General features: G+C 41.7%; 1 protein-coding gene across 5 annotated transcripts in view; it reads right to left on the minus strand.

The window, feature by feature from the left end:
- Positions 1-26,642, minus strand: part of lnx1 (ligand of numb-protein X 1) — a 34,350-nt gene that overhangs the window by 2,824 nt on the left and 4,884 nt on the right. For 2 of the 5 annotated variants that reach the window (XM_031753715.2, XM_031753716.2), the window contains exons 2-8: positions 25,982-26,495; positions 8,452-8,705; positions 6,242-6,397; positions 4,306-4,514; positions 3,817-4,230; positions 2,914-3,048; positions 337-514 (exon numbers count right to left, since the gene is read on the minus strand). In XM_031753715.2, coding sequence (XP_031609575.1) covers positions 337-514; positions 2,914-3,048; positions 3,817-4,230; positions 4,306-4,514; positions 6,242-6,397; positions 8,452-8,705; positions 25,982-26,436 — 1,801 coding nt within the window. In that variant the 5' untranslated portion in view covers positions 26,437-26,495. Of the gene's footprint in view, positions 1-336; positions 515-2,913; positions 3,049-3,816; positions 4,231-4,305; positions 4,515-6,241; positions 6,398-8,451; positions 8,706-19,170; positions 20,155-25,981; positions 26,496-26,642 lie in introns of those variants that run through there. The other 3 variants (XM_031753717.2, XM_039606378.1, XM_031753718.2) reach the window with 3 other exon arrangements.

Genomic DNA, 26,642 nt, shown 5'->3' on the forward strand with positions numbered 1-26,642 from the left:
CTATGCTAATGTTTGTTTGTGTTTTTGTTTAAATCTCTTAGAGCCAATTTGCAGAGCACTGAACCACAGCAGCACCAGAGTTTTCTGTTGCATGAATAACCTTCATAATGAAACATGAGCCTTAAATGTTCATCAATCACCCCATCTGTTCGTTACAAGTATTCATCACCAAACCCACATAAATACTGACAGAATTTTTATGAAATGAAACTCATGCTTAATCCACTATATGAGTAATTATTTGCACAGATTACAGACTGGTTCAACATCACGTTTCTTATGAAATATATGAGTAATATTCTAATGATTACATAATTAGATGACAACTCATTTTACCTTTGCGTATGGAGCCCTCTTGTCCCACCACTCCATCAGGGTCCACATTTGTAACGTAGATGGGGAGGTCCCACCCTCGGCTGGACATGCCGCCCGCCACTGTCATACCCAGAGAGTCATGCGGCTCCTTATTTAGACTTACTGTCTTCTCATAACATGCAGGCTTTTGACAAGAGTCCTTTACAGGAGACAGAAAGCAGACGGACAAATAGTTGAAGTGAAGAGTTTTGGTAAAGTGACTGATTTTAAAAATAACCAAGGTCGTTTTTTATTCCTTTCCCTAATATCCTGTTTTCTTTTCAAACTGTGATGTTAATGGACATACCACACATTCAGAACTGATGCTGTCACTGTGGTGTCTTGAGTGTCCGCATGCACAGTCGCTCCAAACATAATAATGACTTACACCAAGGGCATCTTAAATAAATTATATAATGTAATTAGATTTAGATGTAGTGCATTTGCATAATAATGAGAAGCGTTTTCTGTGAGACTTGCAATAGTGGTAGAAGTCACATGAATGCCACCCATGCTGGGTTATGGGAACAAGAGCCCAATAACATAGACACAGTTAAAAGCTGATTGATGAATGACCTCATCAGCATAATTGGTTAATGTATAATATATGGTGGTTATTATGGTAGGACATTAGGCAGCTCAAGTGCCTCCTCAGTCTTTGTCCATGTTGAATGCAGAGATTCATACACAGAGTCGTGATGTGTTATTTGATGTTTCGAACGAGGCAGTGCATGGGATAAAGTGAATGAGGTTTTATTCATAGCAAGTGTGTGAGTCATATGAGGCAGTGTTGAATACTAATGAATAACACATGGACACACTGAGGTTGGTGGGATGTAGCTTGTGCTGCTTTGCTAATTCACACGTTTTAGCTGCACTCACAACAAGAGATTGCGTGACTGACCTTATGGCATGACAGTGTGAAAACTGCCCACATTACCTGGCTTTCACATTAAAGCACTGTCAATTCTGGTTGTTTTTTTCCCAGATTATTTGATGGCTTTTGATGAACAATAATAATGTGTAGTGAGCAGAGTTTGTTACCTCCCAGCACAGCAAGCTCACATAACATTTGTCATCTCTATTCTTTATGCTTAGCCAAGCAGCTAGCTATTTCATGTGGCGATTAAAGAACAACCACCTGGAGTTCAAAAGAAGGATTTCTTCTGTAGCATGCCAGTTATTTTTACCAGGTTTGTTTTAGGCAAAATGCTGGATAGTTGTTAAATAGACTGGCCTCTCAGTATGTTCACAACTTACAGACTGAATTTAGAAGCTGGTGCAGTCAGTGTGACATGACCCACTGGTTAGTGGGTAATTTGCAATCTTGAAGCTTCTGGTTGAGCATTTTGCTCAATCCCATCTTGGTGTTTTTAAACCTGATGTGACAACTGAAGGCTGAATAAGTAGCTTACAGACACTGCATTCATACAGGGTCAACCTAAAGGACATCCTGATTTATCACTGTTTTTTTACACTACTGGAGTAATAAAGCAAAAAGACTTGAAACTAGCACTTAAGATGTTAAACTTACCAGGAATGTATTTAGTGAGGTCATAGAACAAATGAGGTCATTTTCCTGTAAACTTCTATGCATTCGGATGAAGGTCAGGATATGGCCCCTGATGGCCGCATAGTGAAGCAGAGTATTGTACTTCTCATGTTTTGGAATATGTCTTGGCCAAACCACACGAATCCCTACTATTATAAATTAAATCACTCACGTATAACATATAAGCTGACACTGGGAAAAATATTATGATTCAGTTAATATTGTGCTATCCTAACTGGACTATTACTGGTTTGTCAACACTGCCCTAGACCACTGAACAATGTCCCCAAAACTAAAGATTCATGAAGCAGCATTATCTCGCTAGATGTCACCTTTGGTTTGACAATGAATAATTTCTTATCAGTCACTTCCCAAGCAGCCGCATTAAAGATATAATCAAAGATATATAAAAATATATGCATTTACATGTTTTGATCCCGGTGACATTGAAAGAGGAGAAACTCTCCACAAGATACTGTACTGTATATGCAAAATGTCCCCAAAGTAGAGATCTGTAAGGAAGTTTGTGATTATAGTGATAAAATATTGTGGCAAAGACAAAAAGTATCGCAAACTTGCATTTTTTTTTGTGCCAATTACATTCAAATTTGAAATCAGACAAGTTCTACTTATAGCAGGAAGCCAAAACAATTGCCTCTTAAAAATCAAAACTAGAGCAAATTGATCAGCCTGAAATTATATCATGAATTTTCACCTTGGCTCTGTAGTAGAGTAAGATAAATTGCTATGCTCAAAAAACAGTAAAGGTTGGGATGTCTTCTTTGTGGTGAAAAAAAATAGGAAACACACAGAGTTTGCTTTCCTGCTGTACTGCTTGAATGACATACTCAGCTTAGACTGGAGAATAATACCTCCATGGATCATTTGCACCTGAAAGCGAATATTTATCACGGGAAGGGGAGTCGGGGGAACAAAGCTCCTCTGTGTATCAGTACCGTCCTTGTCTCTTGTGTGTGTATATATATGTGTCTGTATGAGCTTCTCACCAGCAGTGTTTGCTCTAGATCCACAGGGGAATATGGTGGGGGACCATCCATGCCCCATGGATCTTCTTGTATGAGGTCTGGTGTGGGCAGGCAGATCTGACGAGACACTATGAAATGGACGCGCTCTTCACTTGCCTAAAGAACAACCACAGAAAAATTTGACATGTGTTGCAGTTAAATGGGAAAATTAATTTTATTCTGAGTGAAATTTTCTGGATAGATAATATTCACTGCCACTTTGTTGTAACTCTTAGAACTATACTCCAGGCTGACCTACACACATTCACACATCTGCAAGCATACAGCCACACAGACTGGCTGGATACATCCCTCTCCCCCCGCTCTCATTCCTTGGAGAGTTCCACGGGTCTTTCTAGCAAAGAGCCGAGTCCTGAATTAGCCAGTCCAGCTCATTATTGCCTTAATTGGACTAATTTAATTTCTATCCTGGCAGTTCTTAATCTCCGACAGAAAGTGCCTGCTCTGAGAGGCCATCTTGGCTCCACAGAGACCCAGTAGAGCCAGTCAAACAGCTCAGACAGGAACTTGGAGCCCAGAGACCCTGCACAGTCAGCCGCAGACACACTGCAATTAACCACTATTAACCAAAAACACACCATCGTTGGCTGGCATCAACCAGGAACCAGAGGCAGCCACATGGCCCAGTCCATCAGGGAGTAACCACAATTAAATACTATTAACTGCACTGAATGCAGACACAACAGCACAGCACAACACAATTAGCCTGAATCACCACAATTATCTTTAATACCTCGGGGACTCACATTAAGATCACAACACAGTTGTTTATGGTCTGTAACAACATGAAGGTGAATTTGTCACAACTGTGAACTTTCTATGTAATGCTAATGCATGAGGTCTTTCCTTGACTTGCTAACAGACCTGAATGAGTAGAGCAGCGTGCTCTGGTGCGCCATAACGTAGATCGTGCCCGTTGATGGCCAGCACGCGGTCACCAATACACAGTTGCCCATCACGTGCAGCCAGTCCGCCCTCCAGCAGGTGAAAGATATACACTCCATGCTCCTCTGGCCGCCTCACTAGCTTAATGCCCAGCTGTTCCTCTGGAGTACTTTTGTTCAGGACCACATGGATGCTATCATCTCTCAAGGGATGATGGGGTAGGCCGTGAGATGGGTGGCCCCCAGTGACGTGGCCATGTGGGTGGCCATGCGAATGTGAGCGGTAGCGATGGCGCTGTTCTCTGAGCACGGTTAACCGTAGGAGTTGGCACGGCTGTTTGAGGGTGGTCACAGCGAAGCAGTGGGGTACGTTGCTAATGTCAATGCCGTTTACCTGAAGGAGAAGCAGAAATGTAATTTCACAGAAGACTTTTTATCACTTCCAGCTCTTTTGTTAAACTCACTATACCTTGAGGATCATGTCCCCGGGCAGCAAGCGTCCATCCCGAGCAATGACACCTTCTCTGTAGATATCCTGGATTAGAATGCGAACTAAAGGGGTTTCATTGCCACCGACGATGCTAATGGCCAGTGGCTCTGAGGGATCAACCCGCGTGATCTTAATACTGGTAATTTCACCATCAGGGATCAGGTGATGGAGCTGAGGAAGAGCCACCACTGGGGAAGAAGGAAAAGGCTGTGTTAAGTTCTATTGTACAAAGATCAACAGCCAAAAAGACCCAGCCAAATAAAACAAGAGAGGAAATGGGAGAAAAGGAGAGCGCTGAGAAGGAAAAGACAAACACATCCAGGGAGATGGAGGTATACCGTAGTGTAGGGGTTCAGCAGTGGAGCCAGCTGTCTCTACTCCCTAAGGTTACTAAAACAAACTTGTAGAAGTCAAGAGGGAAAATTTGCTTGGCTGATTATCCTCTGTGATGTTTGTATCATTAGTCACATACATCTGTAGCAAGTATGCTTGGGAAAACCCTCAATTTCACATTTCCACAAAGTTATTACTAGGGTGGGGATGTAAGAAAAGTTGTAATACACACTAAATTTGTACACAGTCCAACGACTTTGATTCGCAACAGATTTGTTCCCCTTGTTTTCACCTCAGTACTTGATCATCTGCAAAAAATAAAGGATTCGAGTACGATGCAGACCTCATTATGAGCCTCAGCATTTCTAATGAAAGAGTATGTCTCTGCTAGTTTTATGTCATTCTTTTGTGCACTTCAGTCCTCCCACATACCCAATGTTGAATTTGTTGAATTTTACCAAATGGCAGAATGATTCATTGTGAACAGGACCACGTGGAAATGGGTGGGGGACATTATCTTGGCTGACAGCCTTGGCCAAAGTCTTTAAGAAGATGAGTTTTTCATTTCATTTCTTATTCCTAAATGCACTGTCTCCCCTTGTATCTCTGTCTCTGTAGCCTCAGACACTTGTTCCACACTTCGCTGCACTTTTTCCAATACAAAGTCAATATTTTGTCTTTATTGCAGCAGATTGCTTCAAGGGTGGAGAGCACATTAACAGAGACTCACAGCCATTATGTAATCCTCCTTTCTCTCCATCATTCACCTTTCGACCTCTGTCTTGCTTCATCCTGTCACGTACTTTTCTGACCCACCCCAATGGGACTGTATGATGCATTTGCTTATTTATTTGTTTTCATTTTATTTTATTCTGGATCCACTCTTCCCTACATTTCTTCAGTATGGAACTACATCTACTTCACTTTTGCATCCTTCCCGTCTATCTTTGTCTCTCCAGTGGCAGGCAATGAATATTTAATCTTTTCTCTCAGCCCCCTCAGTGATGGCCTCTGAGAATGATCTACTCCCAGATCATTCGTCATCCTTCATTCTTACGCAATCCCACGTTCCTTCGTCCAATCACACTGCAATTCTGCTTTAACGTTATACTCTATGGTTGGCTATATTTCCACCACAAGTGCCAGTCTGTAGAGATTACATTAAATATCACTATGGCACATTTTCTTTACTGCATACATACATCTTATGGTTCTACCACGTCTAGAACACTGCTTTCCCAGGTGAATACATCATCAAGTTGGTAAGGAATGACAGGATATGGTAGAGTTAAATAGGAGGATGAGATAAAAAAAGAAGAACAGGTAGTAGAGACAGAAGGAAGAACATCATCTGCTTTATCTTCAGCGACCTCTGGCCATCCCATCCCTCAGGCTACCATTCTCCCCTGATCTGTCTGCACAAGCTTATGCAATCTACAGCTGAATTATTAAAGAAACATATGCTACTGTTACACTGTGGGACCCCAGCTGTGTCACCCTCCTTATACAGCTGAGGAAACAAGTATACACATTCGGGGAAACACAGAAACCTTAAAACAGATATAAAGGCTTTAATCCATACCTTCCTGTGGCACACTGGAATTCCTGGCATTGTCTCTTTCCTCAGATGTCTCATTGCTAACAGCGTTGCCACTCTTAGTCCTCCTCAAGACGCTGAAGGCCCTGTTCAACCTCCTGAAGGAGCGACTCCTCACTGAAGAGCGATCAAAATTTCTGACTGCAGGGGTGAAAGAGAGGCACTTTAAAGATTACCTCACCCTCAACATGCCCAGACATGTCTGAATCTGACTCTTCACTCACAGCCAATGGAAAGCGTTCTTAGAGCTGCACAAAAGACATTAAGCAATCTGTGATCCTGTTGCAATTACCTGTATAATGCAGGAAAACCTGTTTGAATAATACCCATAACCCTAAAATCTCTAAACGATCTAAACAGTGCAAATTGATATTACTAAATAAGAGTGTCCAGTTTTGTTAGGTTTTTGGATTAGCTTCTCTTTTTTGTGATATGAACATAAGAATTACATTGTTCAAAGGTACTCTATTGATCATTACAGTGCTTTTCTGTGTTGTATCACTAGTTGTGTTTTTGACTCTTTGTAAAGTGAGCTTTACACTCCACCTTGCATACAAATGGTGGGTTAGCTTTGGAAGCCTCATTCCCTAACTCTAATCCAACACAGGATCAGGGGGACTGCGCTTGATATTTAAGGAACTTTTTGAAGCTTCCACACACACTTCAAACTCGCAGCATGGAGGTTAGCAGCCAGAAACTGAAATTTCTTTTTGTAGTACAAATAATTAACGGAATTTCTTATATGAACAACCAAGTGGAATGTCATGGTTGTCCTGTAAAAGAGACCGTCTCTTCCCTCCACATTTGAGTGTGTCCACTTGGTATTTTTATTTCCACTGTGGTCAGAGTGCATGCCTTATCAGTGAGTTTCGAGAGACCACAAACTGCCTCTCAGGCTAAGCAATGCTTTTGTTTTGTGCATTGTTCAAAAAGAGAGCTCAAAAAGAAAAAACGCATTCCAGCTGCAAATTTCACCATATTCAGGTAATGTGTCATTGGAGGAAGTAAGAAAATACTACTACTCCCCCAAAGAAACAATGATATTAGCAAATAAAATACTGATACTTAAGTCAAGGTACCTCTTGTTATGAATCCAAGTCTAGCATATTAGAAACTGCAAGGATTATAGGAATCAATACATTACTTAATCATGCTTATATTTGTGTACAAGTAAAATTTTGGAGAAAACACTGGGGCCCCCTTAATTTTTTTTACTTTTTCTGATATAACAGAAAACTTTTCTTCCCTCTTTTGGCTATGTTTTTGTTTGTTTTGGCAAGTTTTAAAAAGTTCAAATCTTTTGAAGTGCGTTCAGCTTAATTAATAAACCAAATCCGTGCACAGTAAAGTTACATGGTTGCGTCACCACAGCAGTGGACTCTAGCGAGTGATACCAAAAGAGACCCTCCCAGATAGGCTCTTGTCTGTACTTGTACTTTGCTTTTTAGGCTACAGGAGCTTCCATTGAAGACAGAAGCCCCAGCCCGGCTGCTCGGAGCACGGGACAGCAAGCTTCTGCAGTGCCCCTCCCTCCCTCTGCAGGCCCATGGAGATGCGAGGGCTCCTGACAGCCACATTATTCTTTAAAAGCGCCAGCCGCTTCTGGAGCTGACAGCTTGTTCAGCAGTAGTGGTGCTCGTGGTGGTGGCGGAGGGTGCTCAGTTGACCAGACCTAAAGTGCTGGTGCAGCGTCATTTGGTTTCCCCACTGCCTCTGCGCTTACTTTAGCAGAGCAATGGACGGGCAGAAAGGAACACTCGTGACTGCTTCCTGGTTTCACAGGTGGGAGAAATGAGGGAAGAGCTGCGATCACGTCATTGGGCATTAACACACACTTGCACAGGCTATATTTAACCTACCTCTCCTTCCATTTCTCCTTGACTGCATAATGTGCCTGCATCTCGGTGACTTTGTCTCTATGTGTTTCTCTGCTGTTTTCCACAGAGAGATTTTATAGACTGGTGAAACTGGTGTTATGTGTCATGTCATCTGCGGGTGTAAATGTATGTATGAATACAGATCATTGGTGCTTGGTTTGACTGCAGACTGTGTAACTGTGACTGGAGATCTCTGTACTCTATTGGTTCTCAGTCTGTCACTATGGCAAACAGACACCTTTTTAGCTCTTTCTCTTGCCAGATAACGTCATATGGCACTGAACATGACCACACACAAACATCTATTCGCCCACTCACACTCACTCTTCTTTGTGCTACTGCGAGCAGCCAGGCTAGTCGTGCTGCCTGACTGACTATTATCCTCCATGCTGGGGTCAAAGGCAGGGTTGACCAGACCCGGTTCATCTGACAGGAGGGCCACAGCAGCAGAAGTGGGGCCATCATTGGGCAGGGTGGCAATGGTGAGTTCTGAGGTGCTGTCAGTGCATTCGCCCTCCTGCGAGCGTCGCTTTCTGTCTGCTGAGAGCCCATAGTGAGAGGCTCCTTTACACCTACACACACGAAAAACAAAATGTCAGTAGCAAACTCAGATTACAAAGTGGCTGCAATTATTACTAGACGTGTTGATAAATTGATGACAGTGATGATGTTTTAAAACATGCTCAAACTCTCTAATAAACTGAATTCTGAAGCAGTCAGAGTGAAAGTCAACACATTTACGTTAGCAGCCAATGAAAAGGTCAGACTCTCAAGACAAATGCAAGCAGATTTCAACACGTCCTCCACCCTGAGGCTTTATTCATGCCGACCTATATCTTCTGCTCGGGGATGGCCTCACACAAAGGCTGCTTATCTGACCTTAACACTCAGACAGCACCTCTCTGAGATACCACACAGCCTGTACAATAAACCACAACAACAAATGGTACGGGAAGATACATTTTCTAGTGCTTGCATTTAGAATTCATCTGTCACGTCATCTGAGGACGCTCTAAAAATTTCATACTTACTCTCACAAAAAGAAAAAAATATATAAAAAGAGTTTTTGTAGCATCATTGTGACAGTATGTGCAATCACATGTAGGTTGGGTTTTCTGCTTTGAGTGTGAGCGTCCCTGACAGATGATTGAATACAAATGTAAGAAAGAGGGCGGGTAACTGACACAACATGTGAATATAAAACAGAAGTCGTTTGATAGTTGTTTTTCTCAAAAACAAATCTAATTCCTAAGTTCCAGCTGTCAACAACACAGCCGCAACACATTTCCACAGTCTCTCATACATAGATACACATACAATTATACACACATAATGCTACAAGCCATGAAAGGCTTTTCACACTGACAATATTAAATTGGGAATGTTTGTGTGCGAATTAAAGATATCCCTACAGAGCATGGTATTCTATTGCTGTAGAATTTTCTTCCATCTGAAAGTCATAAAGGCTTTGAGCTGATGCTTCATCAGACGCAGGAATAACTCTGGCTTGTCTCTCCGGCTGTCTCTGTGGAGCCATCAGCACAAACATTAACTGGGTTTTAATGAGCTGGATCAAACCCAGGCTTTGCTTCAACAGTAGCTCAGAAAAACAAGAGAAGCAGCACCCATTCTCCTGTGCTGCGGTCTGACAGATAGGATATTAAACCAAAAAGGAGATGTATGTGAAAGCAAGGTACAATCGTGGGCATCATAGCAGTTACAAAAAGAAACAAGATTACTCACTGAGCCCAGGTAAGCCATCAGCCCCTTAAGGGCACCACATCACTGGAAGTGGTATTTTGTCTCTATAATAAATATGTCTCAGTGGGGCATGCTGCTTTCTGTTCATATTTGGCAAGGAAAATAACTGAATCCTGAAGTAGATTCTACATCTGAGCTGTAGTCAGGTACAACATTGCACAAAGCTGAAATGCCCATTGATCTCCCTCTGACCTCAGAAACGTACTACTGCGTTACGTCGCATGTGTCTGCCTGCCTGTGGGCTGTGCCACGGTGAGTTATTCTTGTTCATTCAGTTAGCAAATTGAACGCTATCAAGCATGTCCATGCAGCAACATACCACTTAACTGAGTGAAGAGTAATATTGCAATCAAGAGGAGAGGAGGGGGCAGCTCTGCAGTCTTGAGGGGCAGAAGCTTTCCTCACGTCACTCACTGTCAATTAGAAAACTTAAATCTAAATTCAGCTTGTGCACACTGCTCTGAAAGCAGAAACTCCCCACCTGTGCACAAATATACATGGAAACAATACATATATGCACATGGTACAAAGTGAACTTTTCTCTTAAATGCAACATAGAAATTGAAAATCGCAAAACAACTTGTGAACATAAGTGACGATTTTAGATGTCCTATCATCGTCTCCTGATTATATGAACAGATTAGTATTTCTAAGACTCTAGAGTCCAGAAGCTCTTGTGAGATATTATGTGTTGCAAATAACCATGGAAAACCTTCTGGCCTTTATATTTTTACTGGCACCATTGAAGGGCAAAGCCATGCAGCACTAATCAGAGTGAGGAGAGCATTAGTCATCCTCCTGTATGTTAGTATTGCTTTAAAGACGACATTGCTGGATTGACAGTTGATCAGTGGCTAATTTATTATTCAGATGGTGCTGGCAGAAATATCCCTTACCATAAGAAAACATTTCTAGGATCAGTGGTGAACTGACCAGTGTAACCATTTACATACTGTACTGAAGTACAATTTTTATGTATTTGTACTTTATGTATTTCTATCCTATGATATTGGTAGTTTCTTATTCGATTCCACTGTATTCTGGAGGCAAATCTTGTACTTTTAACTCTGTTAGATGAATTTCATGGCTATAGTTATCATTAAATGCAAATTTAGATTAGAAATATAAAATATAATCACACTGGCAAATGATACAATATTATTATAGATTAAGCTACTCAGCAGTATATGAAGTAATTACGGTTACTTCCAGCTGAAGCATTAACCTTACATGAATTAATGAATGAGTGATGTAGGAATTTAATGTACCCTTTATAACTGTGAAATTGGACATTTTGCATGATCAATAACTATGCTTTGATATTAATTAAATGGTATTTTAACTTTTCCTTATAACTTTTTTATATTGTAGCATTACTGCTTTCTGTTGTGAGAGATCTCAGATATTCTTTTTTAACAGTGTACAAAACAGCTTAATCAAAAATGTTTTTAGATTTTAACGCAGTACAACTTTTCCTGTAATGCTATTTGTATTAAGGCACTGGGCACTGCACAAGAGCCTGAAAATCGTGCTCGATATTTTCTAAGCCAATTTGCAACGCTGGATTTATTCCTGATAGAATTTTCTGGCTTCCCATGGTTCCCTCTTAACTACTTCTTGGTCCCCTGTCTGCCATCACACAGAAAAAATAAATACATCCTGGAATCACTCAGCCTGCAAAAAAGACAGGGTTGTTTGGATGCAAGACTCAGTATCATGGCGTTAGATTCTCAGTTAACATCAATGCGTCATGCATTCGTCATACAGAAAAGTACTTAAAAGGATGAAAGAAGAAGAGTTAGTTAGGCCTTAATTTTCTTAATATTATAGTAGATTATGTTAATGCAGCTCTGGCTATTTCTGTAAAACAATGTCCTTTTTTATTTCAAGTCCCCTAGCTGGTGTTTCTGACTTACATATGTGATTGCTTTTCTCCACACACCCACACACTGATTTCACAGGTATTGTACTGTGTATAAGTAATGGTCATGGTGAATATATGGAGCTGAATACTTAGACAACATTCTCCTGTTTTAGCATGAGTAGTGGAAAACAGAAAACCAAAGTCAGCCTGTGGAAACGTGCAAATACTATTGAATACGGGTTCATTCAGTTTTTATAGACCACCCAAATCTTGGAAAAAATGTCAGAAAAAAAATTAACGAATGCCGTCTACACACCAGCTTTGAATGTGTGTGTTACCAACAGATCACCTAAGATCTTGAAGGCTTCATTTCTTGTGCTGTGATGGGTCTCAGATAAAGACATGACAGAAGTATATCGAGACCCCTTACACTTTGAAACTTATAGGCGTCATAATACAAAGTCTGTGAGATAGCAGCATAGCGCTATTGTTTAGTTTGGGACCAGTTTATTAAAGGCTTTGTCTTCTGTTAATTAAAATCTCCTCTCTTTTCTTTAGGGAATAGGAGTTGCCTTAAAGCCATAGCCGTATCTCTGCTGCTTAGAGTTTTAATGTCTGTCTTTTAATGCTAAGTCCAGAATCTGCACTACATGAGGTTGAAGGGAGGGAAGCATGATAGAAAGCCCTTGTCTCTCTCACCAGGGTGGTCCTGCAACCTTAGAGCCAAAGAAAATGAGCCAATTAAGTCTGTACACTGGAGAGGTGAAGTGCTTGCACATCCACAGGGAAATACACAAACAGCATACACTTCTCTTTATTTCCAGTCTTTTTTATTTATTTAGTTATTTTTACATAATATCATAAAACATCCTTTTATTTTAATAATGGGACTTTGAGTGCCTATGCAAAGCTGTTCTTCGGCATCATGTTTCAGGAGATGATCACTCAGCTTAGAGGATGCTCATTAGCACTGCAGTATACTTGTCCTGGTCAGCCTGAGTTATCACATCATCTCTCTAAACCCCAGGATCTGTGACAAGATAAAGAGCGAAGACACCAAAATACCTTAGCACTCAGCCCCTCCTGCTCCCTTTTACGCAACTACCCTCCCCTCCTTTTTCCCGCACTCTTTCCAGAGCAATAACAATTACCCATGATGCTTTCGGAGACACGGTGATCGTGCCCAAGCGCCCTGGCTGTGACACAAACAGCCCTGTTCTTGTGATGTGAAATAAACACCAGCTCACAACTCATCAAAGCCCATGAGATTCTCCAATCCTCTTTAGGGGTGAGTGGATTATCCTTTCTAACCCAAATACTCTCTCCGCTCCCTGACTGCCACGGACAGTCATGTTGGGCCACACTCCGCATACAACGCAAATTACCTCCGATAAGGTGACAATTCCAGGTCAGACAGTCAGCTACAGCAACTGGGCTCAGCGCATACTTTCAAATGTGGGTAACAGATTATAATGATACATACAGTTTGGAATCTAAAGCACTGTTTAAACACAAACTCACACTTTACTTTGTCTGTGGTGACACAGCCTCTGTTGACCTGCCTGTGAACTACAGTTTGACTGTCGTTGCATGACTAATGTGCCTTTCTTCTAATTCTTTTATTAATGTTAAGTGCAGCAGCAGGTAGTTGTTCTTGATGAGTGCTGACTCCTATTGCCAACTTTCAGATGGGTTTAAAAATATAATGAAGACATATAACGTGTGAGAACCCAGGAGAAATAAGCAGACGCTACACTGTGAGCCCGGAAGTAGACTGCACGTGTGTGCGTATGTATATGTGTGTACAGAAGGTTTTACTGTGATATGTAAACAGTATATATTCAGTTTCATAGTCCTTTTATGGCTTAAAAATGCTCCTGTCTGCCACACTGTAAACAGAAAAGTAACCAAATGATTGCATAAAAGAGCAAAAGCAATATTTGTTTTTGCTGTTTTGTGCCATTGGTATGTAAGGTATGTGCTCAAGAACATTCTGGCCACCCTCCTTATTGCGCTGGTCAAGTGGATCTGTTAGGCTCTTTTCCCACTCCATAATTTTATTCTTGGACTTCACTGCGCAGCTTTGCACGAATCACAAAATAATCCTTGCTTACTTACGAAATGCAGCCCCAAGTTCATCCACTGTCTGAAACAAGCCATATTAGCTCCTTTCTCCCTCAATTCTAATTGGCTGCTTCTGGTAAAGAGGAGTTTTGAGGTTGAAGAGGTAGGTGGGGCTTCTGTATTTGAAATCAGAATTGTGGATGTGGATGGGATGACCGTGTTAGTTTTATCTTTTTATCTTTGACATTACACAGGTATATATATATATTAAAAACAGAGCATTTAGGGCAGTCCAAAACATGAGCTTTAAACCCTGGCCATGTTCAGTAAGAACATTCATCACTGTAACAGTATGTATGTGCCAAAAAAATAAGGATTCAAAATTATAATCACAAAATCAATCATGGAAATCCAGCAATTATGCATAGACTCTGGGCTTGGTGTACATCCAGTCTAGCTGATAGAGGGAATGAAAGCTGTCTATCTCTAACAGCTCTTGGCTGAGTCCCAAGCATAACTTGCTTTAGAACAGCCTGAGCTGAAATAAAAACACAAGGCTCTGGGTAAGCACCTGTGGTCACAACACACAAATATAGACACACAAAAAAACGGCCGCAAAAGAATGCTAGCGTAGTATCAGTAGGAGTGGCCGCCAGTAATTGAATTTGTGTTGATAAAACCTTGATGCAGAGTTGCTTCCTTGATTAGTGCAGTCAATCAATCGCACATAAGGTGTGCATGCCAGATACATAAAGTTTGATTTGGGGGGAATGGACAGAGTGATGCATAGATGCATAGAACGAGTGAAGAGAGAGTGACATAAAGACAGAGTAATCCAGTTAATGATGAACTAGAAGAGTATTAATCAGAGGATGTGCTGGTGTGTTGATTGGATCCGCCTGCTGTGAGGGGTAATCCCATCTGCCGCATGAGGAGGGGATGAGGCCAAACCTAGAAGGGGCCGCGTCTGCCGTGTGAGGACAGTTGGAATAAGCTTGTTTCTAAAGACGGATCTGCTAAATTGAAGTAGGAGGTGAGCTTCTGTTGGGTGTGACTTCTTACCGCATTTAAAGATCAGTGGGTGTTGAAAACAAAAGGGAACGCATACAGTAACAGATAAATCCCGTCTTTCTGTTCTAACTGTCTATTGTGCTCCTGTGCAGTGAGCAGTGGCTCAGCAGGTTTGGCAAGCTTAATGCATCTGAGCATTCACAAGCGCAGATGAGAAGCCAGCACAATGTCAGTCGAGTCAGCCTGTTACAGCAGCCCGAACTCTGAGTCATGGTTTTTGACCAAATCAATATGTGTGATTATCAGTCGAGCCACGACCCCATGATCAGGCTTGAAGAATATTTATGCAGCATTTACTGTGTCAGTGTCTGGTTTCAACCAGGAGAGCAATCACATACTCTTTTTGTCAACACAGAAGAAGAGTTAAGGAAGTACTAAAACTGATTTATTCTCTGCTGTGTGGCTGAGCTGGATCTCAGCTTACTAATACACCTTACGTATGTCCAGCTCAACTGTGGCTGTTTTCCAGTGCTGCAGTCAAGCACGATGTGTACGTTGATGTGTCGACGACTCTAACTGTAATCCCCTCCATGCTACACTGAACTGCATAATCATAGAGAATCCCCACCAGGCTGCTGTCCCACATTGCCTTTGGCACCTTTTAGCCTATATTTTTCACTCTATGCCACCCTAGCCCTTGGCAGTGTCCTGGTTTCTCTACCTCCACGTGCCATGGTACAACAGCCTGAAACACAGCCAGCACTGGTCAGCCCAACCAAAAGCCCTGACGCTTAGTAGGCGACGTTCACGTGAGAGATTAACTCTACGCTCCTCTCCTCTCTGCTGTCAGTTACACTCTGTTAGATGCTTGCTCTGCAGTCTGCTCATATGGAACGCCTCCTGCAGATAAGCTTCTGCAGACAGGACGATGCAGAAAGCATTTCATGTTAAACATGTCATGCATCAAAACCCATAAACAGCAGCAAAACTTTGAGTCAGTCAGAAGCAAAGGTTAACTTATACTACTTTTTGTAATACACCCATCTTCTATCATGTGGCTAAGAAAGAAGGGCATCTGAATTAAAAAATATTACACATTTAAATTTACTTAAAGTCTGTCCTAATGAAACACCACTGTAAGACTCATCTTCAAACCTTTTTGCATGCTGACAGTACCAGACACACCTGAGAGGAAAGCTCTGCTGAAGTAAACACTCTGATCTGCTACTCACTGCTGTTCATGAATAAATGAATACACACACCTGTTCTTTTGTGACTGTGTATTTACACATGCATGGCGCGCACTTCAATTATACCACATCAAATGCGTCTTTGTTGTGTTGATTAGTCCATATTTGTTTTATGTGAACAGTAATGTATAATTTTAGATTAATGCATTCGTCTGAATTGCTTCAGTGTGTCCTCTGCATGTGCCCTTGCCCCATGTCTCCTTGCATGTTTGATTGTGTTGCTTCTGTAGACTTTGCCCACCCTTGCATATAAATGCTTCCATGGTCGATTCACTGAATTTGCCTCATACACTAGAATCCCACGCAAAGAAATAATTAAACTGATTTAATTTGATCTCTTTTGGAAAGCTGTGCAAGTACTTCAGGAGGTGGTAAGCATGACTTTTATCTTTCGGCTTCGCTCCCACTGGCCTTCACTGTATCTGCCTTGCTAGATACAATGAGACAGGGGGAGCTGCATGACTACAGAACAAGGATTAATATTTAATCCAAACAAAATTCTAATTAGTGAAGCCTGCCCCACACTAGGTTCAGACATGCGGCCAAAGGGGGCATGGCATGGCATGGCGCACTGCCTCTGACTCGAGGTGGACCTGGTACAAACAAATGATTGGTATTGTTCAGATCCAACGAGTGAGCGGCGGCTGGGTGTCTAATCCTGTTAGGATGCGTTCATGCCGAAGACGTCTGGAGCAATAGGAGTGCGTATTGCTTGTGTGATCAAACACCTCCGAGATGAGGTCTGAAAGGACGGAAGCTAAGCTAATCATAGTGTTTAAGACATCTCAGCTCAAGCCCAGAAATGAACACAGATTAATCATTAATGCTCTACAGCACGACACTGTGATGATCAGGGGATGCCACGTGTGCTGTGGGAGGGAATACGCAAGATCCAATGGCTGGTGTGTGTGTGTGTGCACTGTTATGATGTGGGCAGTAAACATCACACCCGGTTGCGTGTACCAGCGTGGTGTTTGTATTGGCTGTTGATGACATAATACAATGGCAGTAAACCTATTAAGAGTTTCATCACAGAGACATTAACTCTCCACTTGCAATGTTGGTTACACTTACTCCCTGTGTATAGCAAGTATAGTGTGTAAACAAGCCTGTACACGCATACTGATGTGTAAATAAGACAGATTATAACCATTCTCGCTTTTCTCACACCACACAAACTCACTGAAGTAATCACACACACACAGAATGACATCTGTAAGCGAAAGAACAGACAGAGAAATACGAGTGGAGAGAGGGTGTAGGCTGAGGCGGTAGTCGCACAACGGGAGCTGGAGGCTGCTGCTGTCAACAGTATGGATAAAGACAAATGGTGTGCCACTGCTCACTAGCCAGGCAGAAAAACACCACGTCCGCGATTGTCTGCTTCTAGTTTCTCTCTCTGTCATGTCATAATCAGCAAAAGCTCTACTGTCACCGGTACTGAGACACGCTCCAACACATGCGGTCAATATTTCTCACTTAGTGAGTGTCAGAGAGAAATCATATGATTTTATTTACAAACAAGCACTCGCTGAAAGGACCTGCATGCTGTGCCTGGTGGGTACCATCACCATGGCAGCCGTATGTATAGCCAGATGGAAGGCAGGCACAGGAAGTGACCTTATACCCTCCTGTCTCCTCTCATCTCCCCTCTCCTCTTTTCTGTGCACTGCATGGTTCATCCACTCTATTCTTATTACATCCTCAACCACTTCTTTCTGTGTATAATTAAATCAATTCGACCTACCTAATATATTAAATCTGTTTTACTTGATTTGCAGTGTTTACAGTGTATCACCCTTCTTTCCTCTCCTCTTTGGCATCCATTGCTGCCCAACACGGGCTCTTGCTGTCTGCAGGAGCTAAAGCCCCACTCAGTGCAGAGAGCGCATACAATGAAATGAGGGGATTTGCGAGGCGGTCCATTGTTCCATGTGTTCATGCAGTATAATGGGACATTTCCGACAGACTGGAGAGAAGAGCAATTGCTGAGCTCCGGGATCACAGAGCTTTGAGTTCACACGGAGCTAGTGAATGTAGTCAACGCTTACTCCCACACAAAGAGAGACCGAGGAGCCAAGAAGGAAGACGGTGTGACCTACAGTATGGAGTACTGTATAAATACGACTGAATTTAAATGTTAGATTATCCATCAATGTCAATTTGCAAGGAAAAAATAAAAGTATGTGCAACTTTGCTCTGGTCTAAATGACTTAGATCAAACTCTTGGCAAGACAAAACAAGCAATACTAGGACGTTACATCATATGACTAATATTAACTAGAAGTGTATTTTACAGATCAGGTTATAATGAACATAGAAATGTTGACACAGATGTTTCCATGTGCATTAGTTCTGATATAATGTTTGATGCAGAATTAATTAAAAGGAAACGTGCAGCAACAGGTGCATTATTATGTTATGCTGTTTCCAACACAGACAGATTTCTCATTTTGTTCAGTATAACAAAATCTATGTGTGTATAAGTGAATGTGTAGTTTATTTTCAGTAGATGCAAACTGAGAGTAGCCAGATATGAATTTTTAATGCGGTGAAAGTCTATTCCACAAATAAACACAGAGTAGTTACAAGCGTCCAAGAGCCCATACAGGCTGTACACACACAGTGTTTGTGTGTCCAAATACTCGCTGACATTTTGCTCCAGTCAATACAGTAGTGACACACTCACACATGCTACTAAAGAGAACGAGATAAAGGGAGAGATGCCATGCTGCAGTGCCGCTCTGTAGCATCCCAACCGTCCTGGACAGCATAAAGCACAACCTGCTGGCTCTGCTGCGTTTTAGCGCCACAGCAACCAGTGACCAAAGCATCAGGAAGCAACTGACTGGTTGTTTTCACAACAAAGAAGAACACTCTGACTCTTCAACCGATGATCCAAATGTCAACATTGGAAGTAATATACAAATATGCATTAACGCTCTGAATGAAGACACAAACAAATGGGTTTTAAAAGTAAACAAAATGCACGATTATACATAACAGCTGCGCTGTTTACTGATGGAGAGGTAGGATGGGTTGATGTTGATGAAGAGGATGCACGAGGAGGCTGAGTGTTGTACTCACAGTTCAGAATAGAGGATGTGCAGGTTGCCCAAATTGTCTGTGTAGTTGGCCGGACTGAGCCAGGGCAAAACTAGCAGCAACAGAGCCTTCATGATCAATGCTCTGCTCCTTTTCCTCTCTTTTCTTCCTTGTTTCCTCCTTTCTGAACTATAGCTCTCTCCTCTCCTGTTCCCCCCTCCTCCCCCTCCTCCTCCTCCACCTCCAATTCTCCGAACCTGGCCGTGCTGACCTACCCCTCCTCGCCTGTCTTTCTTCTCAAGGGGCGCTCTCAGATTTGAATTAATCCTCGACTTCCTTCCTTCTAGCCTCTCTTTCCCCCCTTTGTTTTCCTTTCTCTACTTATGTCTGTGTGAGTTTCTTCCTCTGCCTCAGGCTGGTTGCCTGGTCATCTCAGCTGCAGAGGCAAACGGGCCAGTTGCCAGAGGTTGAAGACGTAGTGGAGGAAGAAGAAGCAGCAGAAGCAGGTGCAGAGAAGTCCCGTTGGTGCACAAGAGGAAGATGTAAAAGTACAAGAAGAACAGGAAGAAGACCCATGCAAAGGTGGCACATTTGGAATACAATTTGAGATGTACGGCCCCTTAATCTGCTCTGGGCACTGGCGAGTTGTAAGAGGATTTGTGCTCGTATGCGTGTGTGTGCATGTCAGTCTCCCTCTGTGTGTGCGTATGTGTGCGCGTGTGTGTATGTCAGAGAGAACAGCGCAGGCTGTGACTTATACTGCAGCAGAAACCACTGAGGTGGGGGGGGGATGGAGCAGACCAAAAAAGAGACAGCAGGGGGGGAGAGGTACCAGGTGCTCTGTGATTGGCTCTACCCTCTTCACATGCGTACTCTCACGTACACTCCCATACATACATACACACAAGTACAATCTCTGCATTCACCTCCCCCCTGCCTGCACATACATTCACCCGTGAAGGGGAGGATAGAGAGTATGTTGCCTTCCAAAACCCTCGCCCCTCCTCTCTAACGATGGACTAATCCCAGTGCAGCAGATTGGTCTGATCGCTCAAAAGAATCTGCCTACATGTGTGGAAAAAAATAAAGACAGAGCATGACCAAAACACACCGGCAAATCAATATTCTCTGCACGGGTGGAGCCTGAGTGACATGAATGAGAAATATGGGCGAAAAAGGAGAGGATTTAGAATAAGTCTTTACTGACACACTGTCCATTTTCATTCATTCATTCATTCATTTCATATTAATTCAATTTTGAAATGTACAAGAGCTTGTAATATGAAAGGGGAAAGGTAATTCATAATAACAAAGGATGAACCCATTCACCAAGACATCACCACCTGTTTAGATTGATTGTGGAGAAGCTGTGGGAAACATGACTGGAGGAGAGCTGTGTGCTGACAAACTGTATTAAGTGTTGGTGACAGCAGCCAGCATTAACTGTTGTGATTTGATTTTAAATATGAGCAAGATATATTTAATCTGCTAACTTCACTGATGGTGTTTGAGGTATGCATGGGGCTTCTTTCATCCTCTCCTATCTTTTCATTCATTTGTAGTAAACAGAGTGCAATGGGGAGAAATGTTGGCTAAACAACTTTGAATATGAAATGCAGCAGGACATCTGATCTATTTTTATTTCATTCTATCAAATCTCACCCTCAGTCCCATTTCCGTCAGTTTATAATTCATCTAGGCATTTTATTCAAAGTAGAGCAATCAAGCCAGATTCTATTTATGTAGTCCAAAATTACAAGTCTGCCTTTGCTTTCTGTTTTCTATTTTGCTCTTATATTTTCCTCCCTTATCCGATTTTCATAGCGCTGAGCTACACTCAAGCAGCACACTTGTAAATTGTGTTGTAAATACCCTGTCTGGATGAATTTCTCAAGGATGGAGGTAGTATAGTTACGGGCTGAATTTTTTCCTCTATGCGTTTGTGCATCTGTGTGTTAATGCATGCATGCATGCAAACTGAGGCATAAGTTGTCCGGCAGTATTTGAACAGTGCGCACAGCAACAAGACCACAGGGCACGAAGGAAATGGAAAAGTAATTGGATTCTGACAGGATGCAGTTTGTGAACAGAAGCCAGTCTTCCCCAGAGGACTCATTTCATACTCTTGCACATTAACTTGGAGTCACAAAAGAGGCATCATAACATACACATAAACACATACTCCAACCACATTATTACTTTTCATTTCTCACTCACAGCAGCCAATTCATCATACTGACACAAAGTCAAAATCTTTAAAAGTTTTTACAGAATATTTTTGTATTCTTGACATTCTGCTTTAAAGTCAGCTTACAAACAATGCTGTTTAAACGCTAATAAGTCACATGTAAAGGAAACAAAGAGATGCTATGACAGTGTTATAGAGTTTATCAGTTTTCCATCTTTTTCCCAGCTTCGTGACATTCTCTGTTGCAGGAGCTAGCAATACGGTAGAAGTGCCTACTCTCTTTTCCTAGAGCTCTTTTTTGAAATAAATTATGCAGTAACACTTTATGTATTTCTTCTCTCTGCTACTATGGGAGTACTAACAGAAAATGTGTCCTGAAACAGTACATTTATCTTTAAAAATAGTAAAAGATCAGAATAGTATCATCAACCCAGTGTCACAGCAGTCTGTAAAATAGTGACAAGAAGGTCTATGCAATAAAGAACTTGGCTGCTTGGTTAGTTATAAGTCGGTTTCTTTTTTTAATCTCAGCATTTCTTCAAAGTGCTTTCTAATTCATCCACTCAACAACTCACAAATCAAAACTCTTGTCTGCCATCGGTAGCAGCTTGGGCACCTCCACTGAGACACCTGTCACATGGAGGTGTCAAGGACTGCACCATTCACTCTGCAATTAGGGGCTTAGTGCCCTTTTGAAACAGAGACCAAAACCCCATCATAACACATTAATTTACATAAGAACCACAAATGTATTAAACAAAGAATCACATTATTTCAGAATAAATGTTTTAGAGATTAAGGTTACCTATGACACCCTTCTCTGCGGAGTGTGTTATGTCCTCTAATATCAAATAGGTATATGTAAATAACTATAAAGCTGTTATAAGAATTACATAGACAGGTAAAACACATGAACTTTTCCGCTTCCCTCACTGGGTGGCCTTTCTCCCTCTCTGACTGTCTATCTGGTGAAACACTGATTTGAACATGTTCACCAAAACCATAAACAGAATAATACAGAATAAAATAAAATAAAATAAAATAAACACTGAATAAAATAGAAAATGTCTGCATGCATCACATGTATTTACATAAGCTTTGAACTACTCCTCAGTGGGCATCGGAGGCATACTTGAAAAACAAGGTAGTTTTCATAAAAGGAAAAAGAAGACGAAGAAAATGCTGTCATGCTCAAGGCAAAATATCATCAAAACAGAACTCTGGGTAAATTGGCTAATATGAAAAACATGAGAATGAGAGACCTTCAAAGCAGAAAAAAATGATTTCATGCATTATCGACAGACAAATAGCTACATGAAACTAGCGAATGAAAAGAAAGAAAAGAAAATACCTGGGGGATCACATAAGGGGGTTTTTTTTTTTGCCATATCCTATATATCCATACAGGGAAAAGTAATAGAAAACTGAAAAGATACTGAAGATTACATAGTTGAGATGTTATTCTTGATTGCAGAGCTGTGTCCAGGATGGCATTTTCTCTATCCAAAGGCCAATAAAGGTCACAAATGATTAGATTAGTATGAAATCAGCTCTGAACAGATGGTATGGCTGTCTAAGTCATTAGAACTCCTGACACATTGCCAGATTTTGGGGTAGCAACAGCCAGAAACAGTCCACCCATCATTAGAACAAAAAATTCAGGCAGAGGGAAGAGCAGTGTTTCCCCAACATCCATTTTGAGTTTTTATAAAATTTTAGGAAATTTGTTCCAATCCTTAAGCATAGTTAAGTTTTGTCTTATTGCTACATACTTGGAGGGGCATAAAACAAACTGCCATGGCACTGATTCTACAGCAGAAAGCATTTTTAGGTTTCTATCCCATGCAAAACAACGTGGATTTACTCTCACATTTTAAAGTGCTATTCTCACATTAGCTATTTAACCATCTGAAGGACAAAAGAATATAAATGAAGAGTGGGAGCAAAATTGATAAAGGTGCTTACACATGGAATGCACAGGAACAGCTTGACAGGCAAGAAAATATATCTTCGCAAATGAAATGATAAAATGATCAAATTCACTGTTTGGAACTCCTCTCCAACTCACCGCTGAGTGAGTTGGTGAAAAGAACTTACAGTATTTGTATGTAATTTCCTCCTGTGTCACTTGTGTCCTGTTAAAATTACACGAAGGCTTTGATTACACTTGCTTGCGGACGTGGAAACGGACAGCTGGAGATAATTTCTGTTAAACTTCTTTAAATCCGCTGCCTGGAGCGCATGTGTACTTGATACATTGTACACATGTAAGTGCAAGTTCACAAAAAACAAGCAGGCTCATAGACATTTGCACAGATGCTCGCAGTCACTGTCTAAAGATGACATGTGTCAGGGTACCTGGGTGAGTGACCCAGGGTTTTGAGTTTCTGTTCTGGACTTATTTTCAAAAGTTTGAAGGAATGGTGTCGGGTTTTCTAGGTTATCATAAGTTTTGGGTTTCTAGTTTCTGAACATGTCACTTTCCAGTGCCTCTGAGTTTGTATTTATAATTCTTGATTTCTGGTCAGTTCATGTCTTTCCTATTCTGATGTCCATGTCTGTTTCTCCCCTGTCCCAGTGTCTAGCCCATGAGTTTCAATGTTTGTTACTTCCTGTCTTATTTTGATAGTCTCTCATCCTGTGTGTGGTGCCTTCTGCCTCGTCAGTCAGATTAGTTTCAGCTGTGTTCCCACCTGTGGTCTGTTCCCTCGTTATCCCTTGTGTATTTATGTCCTCAGTCTCCCTTTGCTTGCTGTCATGTTTTCTGCTCATGCTGTGTGGTTTTGATTTTTCTGTGAGGTCTATGGTTCCTTAGTAGTCTCCATGTTTTCAGCACCTAGTTTCTTCTTGTGAGTTTTGTTTTTCCTTTGAGGCTCTAAGTACGCCAATAAAGCTGCTTTTTAGTTAATTCTCATTGTTTCCAAGTGCTGCACCTGCCTAACCTGCCACAAGGCTGAATTGTGACAGAACGACGTGACCATTATGGACCCAGCAGCTCTCAACCCCTGAATTGAAGGAGGACATGATTTGTACTGCCAGGTGTTTTGTAGTAATTGAAGTAAGGATATCAGGGAGCAGTTGCTTATAGGCTACAAAGACTGGTTTCCACCCTTCCTTGGTTACTGGACTTACTACATGAGGGTGATTGAAACTGACTCTTTCTGTCTGGATCAAATAAAGCCAGTGAAACAAGACTGTTTTCAGTACAACGGGGCCTAAGACTGATCGGTGTGCTGCAAAACAGGCTGAATCAAAAGACTGTTAATTCTGTTTGTTTAGTTACTGAGCATGCCAATAAAAAAGTAAAAGATAATTTAACTTCAGTTTTTGAGCCTCTGCATTGCACAAGTGAATTGTGTATATCTAAGCCAGTCGGTGTCAAGCATGAGTTTGATGCTCCTGAACTGACTAATAATGAACTCTCTGTTCAAAGTCCTCTGTTTCTGAGCTGGCAAGTAATAAATCAGTTAATTTTGTTTCTGTGCCCACAAGTTGTGAAAAGAACATGTCTGGGGGTTCAGAACCTGCAGATAACCCGGTCTCTGGGTCTGCTCCGTCTTCGTCTTCAGCATCGCGGTTGACCTCCAGATTCTCTTTGTCTCCATCGCTAGAAAAAGCCCAGAGTTTTGCCCCGAGGCCTTGTCGACCTCCTGAACTGTGTGTGGTTTTTGTTTTTTTTGGACTCTGTTTGTCTTATGCGCCCTGTGTCTTGGTAAGGACTCATTAATTCTCTCTGTCTTTGAGTGGTGCACCTGGGTCCTTATGGATGTACGGACATGAAAAGTATAATCCCGACCGAAGGCTACTAGTTTCCTATAGTTTATAATTTAAATATACTTGATAGATTCAATATATAGAGAATATTAACCAACGTCTTTCAATAAAAACTCAAAGATGCCATGTACCCACTGGACCCTGATAGAAATCGGTATTTCACTGAAACCATTCTACATTCCCGCAAACAGTGTGAAGAGTCATCTCTCTGAAAGCAGTCTCTCACCTCTACAGATGAATCCTTCTGGGAACTGGCCTCAGAGATCCACACCTCATTATAACATTCACATTACATGAAGGAAAAGACTAGGGAAGAAATGACAGGCGAAAAGATGAGCAAGAAAAGAAGGTATAAAAAGAGCATAAACAGATGAAATGAGTGTATGTTTTGGAAGTGGGAAATAAGATTCAGGGAGGGACAAAATTTTTAGAGTTTAAGGAGTTTTAAGCAACTTGATTTTTCTAAGTTTTAAGTGCAAATGAATAGGAAATATTCCTGGTGCTTATGTGGTGTGGGGCAAGATTCACTAATTATCCCAGCGGCCTTTGGGCTAAGGAAGTGTTAATGAGCATTAATGAATACAGACCCAGACTGAGAAAAGAGGAAGTGCTTTCTTTTATAAACAGAGGATCTGTGCCTAGTTTAGATGAAAGTCTCGTTGGAAGAACTCTACCCTTTGGGACTGGAGCTGTGGGCTAATGACGACGGGCAGAGGAGGAGGGTGGGAGACTTGGAGTGTGTGCTTACTTCAGGTCATTGTAGAGTTTAGTAGAAATAGCAGAAAGGAAAAACCAGAAGCTAAAGTACTTGCTTACTTGTTTAATAGCAATACTAATAATATCATTTTTAAACAGGGAATTTAATGGTGCAAACTGTTTCTACCAGCCTACCTGAACTTGATGTGGTCTTCCAGTTGACCACGGGGCATTGTTTCAGTGCAATGGTCAGTGAAGGGACAAGCCACGGTCAGCTTCTCCAGCAGCTTGTGCACCAGCAGGCTGGGCTTCCTGCAGGTCTGCAGCATGAGGGGTTCACGGCACACAGGACAGAAGTCGCTCTCCAGCAGGAAGCTGGTGAGACACTCTTGGCAATAAGTATGTCCGCAGGGCGTGTCCAGAGGCTTGATGAGCGGCTGCAGACAGATGTGACAGACGAGGTCATCGTCCACTTCATCCTTGTAGAGGTACTCATGGTTCTCTTCCAACTGATGACTGTGGCCACATGATGCGCACAGTTCAGGAGTCGGAGACAACGATCCATAGTCTGAAGGGGAAAGAGGTGGAGCTGATGCTTCAGCCATTGCCGTGGCAACTTCAGGGTATGTACTCTGCTCCTGGATACTCATTTGGAGAACACTTGGGATGCCATGTTAGAGCTGGTAAGGAGGTCATTAGCAAAGGAGAGCTGTGGGGAAGATAAATATAATGCAAACAGACACAAATGTAAAAAAAATATAGTCTGTATTCAAAAATCAAGTGCAAAAGTGTTACCAGCAATGCTTGTAGGGTATTTTCACATTATTGTAGAGTCTTTACCTAACAACAAGTAACT

Source organism: Oreochromis aureus, linkage group 23 (assembly GCF_013358895.1).
Source record: "Oreochromis aureus strain Israel breed Guangdong linkage group 23, ZZ_aureus, whole genome shotgun sequence".
NCBI classification, from domain to species: Eukaryota; Metazoa; Chordata; class Actinopteri; order Cichliformes; family Cichlidae; genus Oreochromis; species Oreochromis aureus.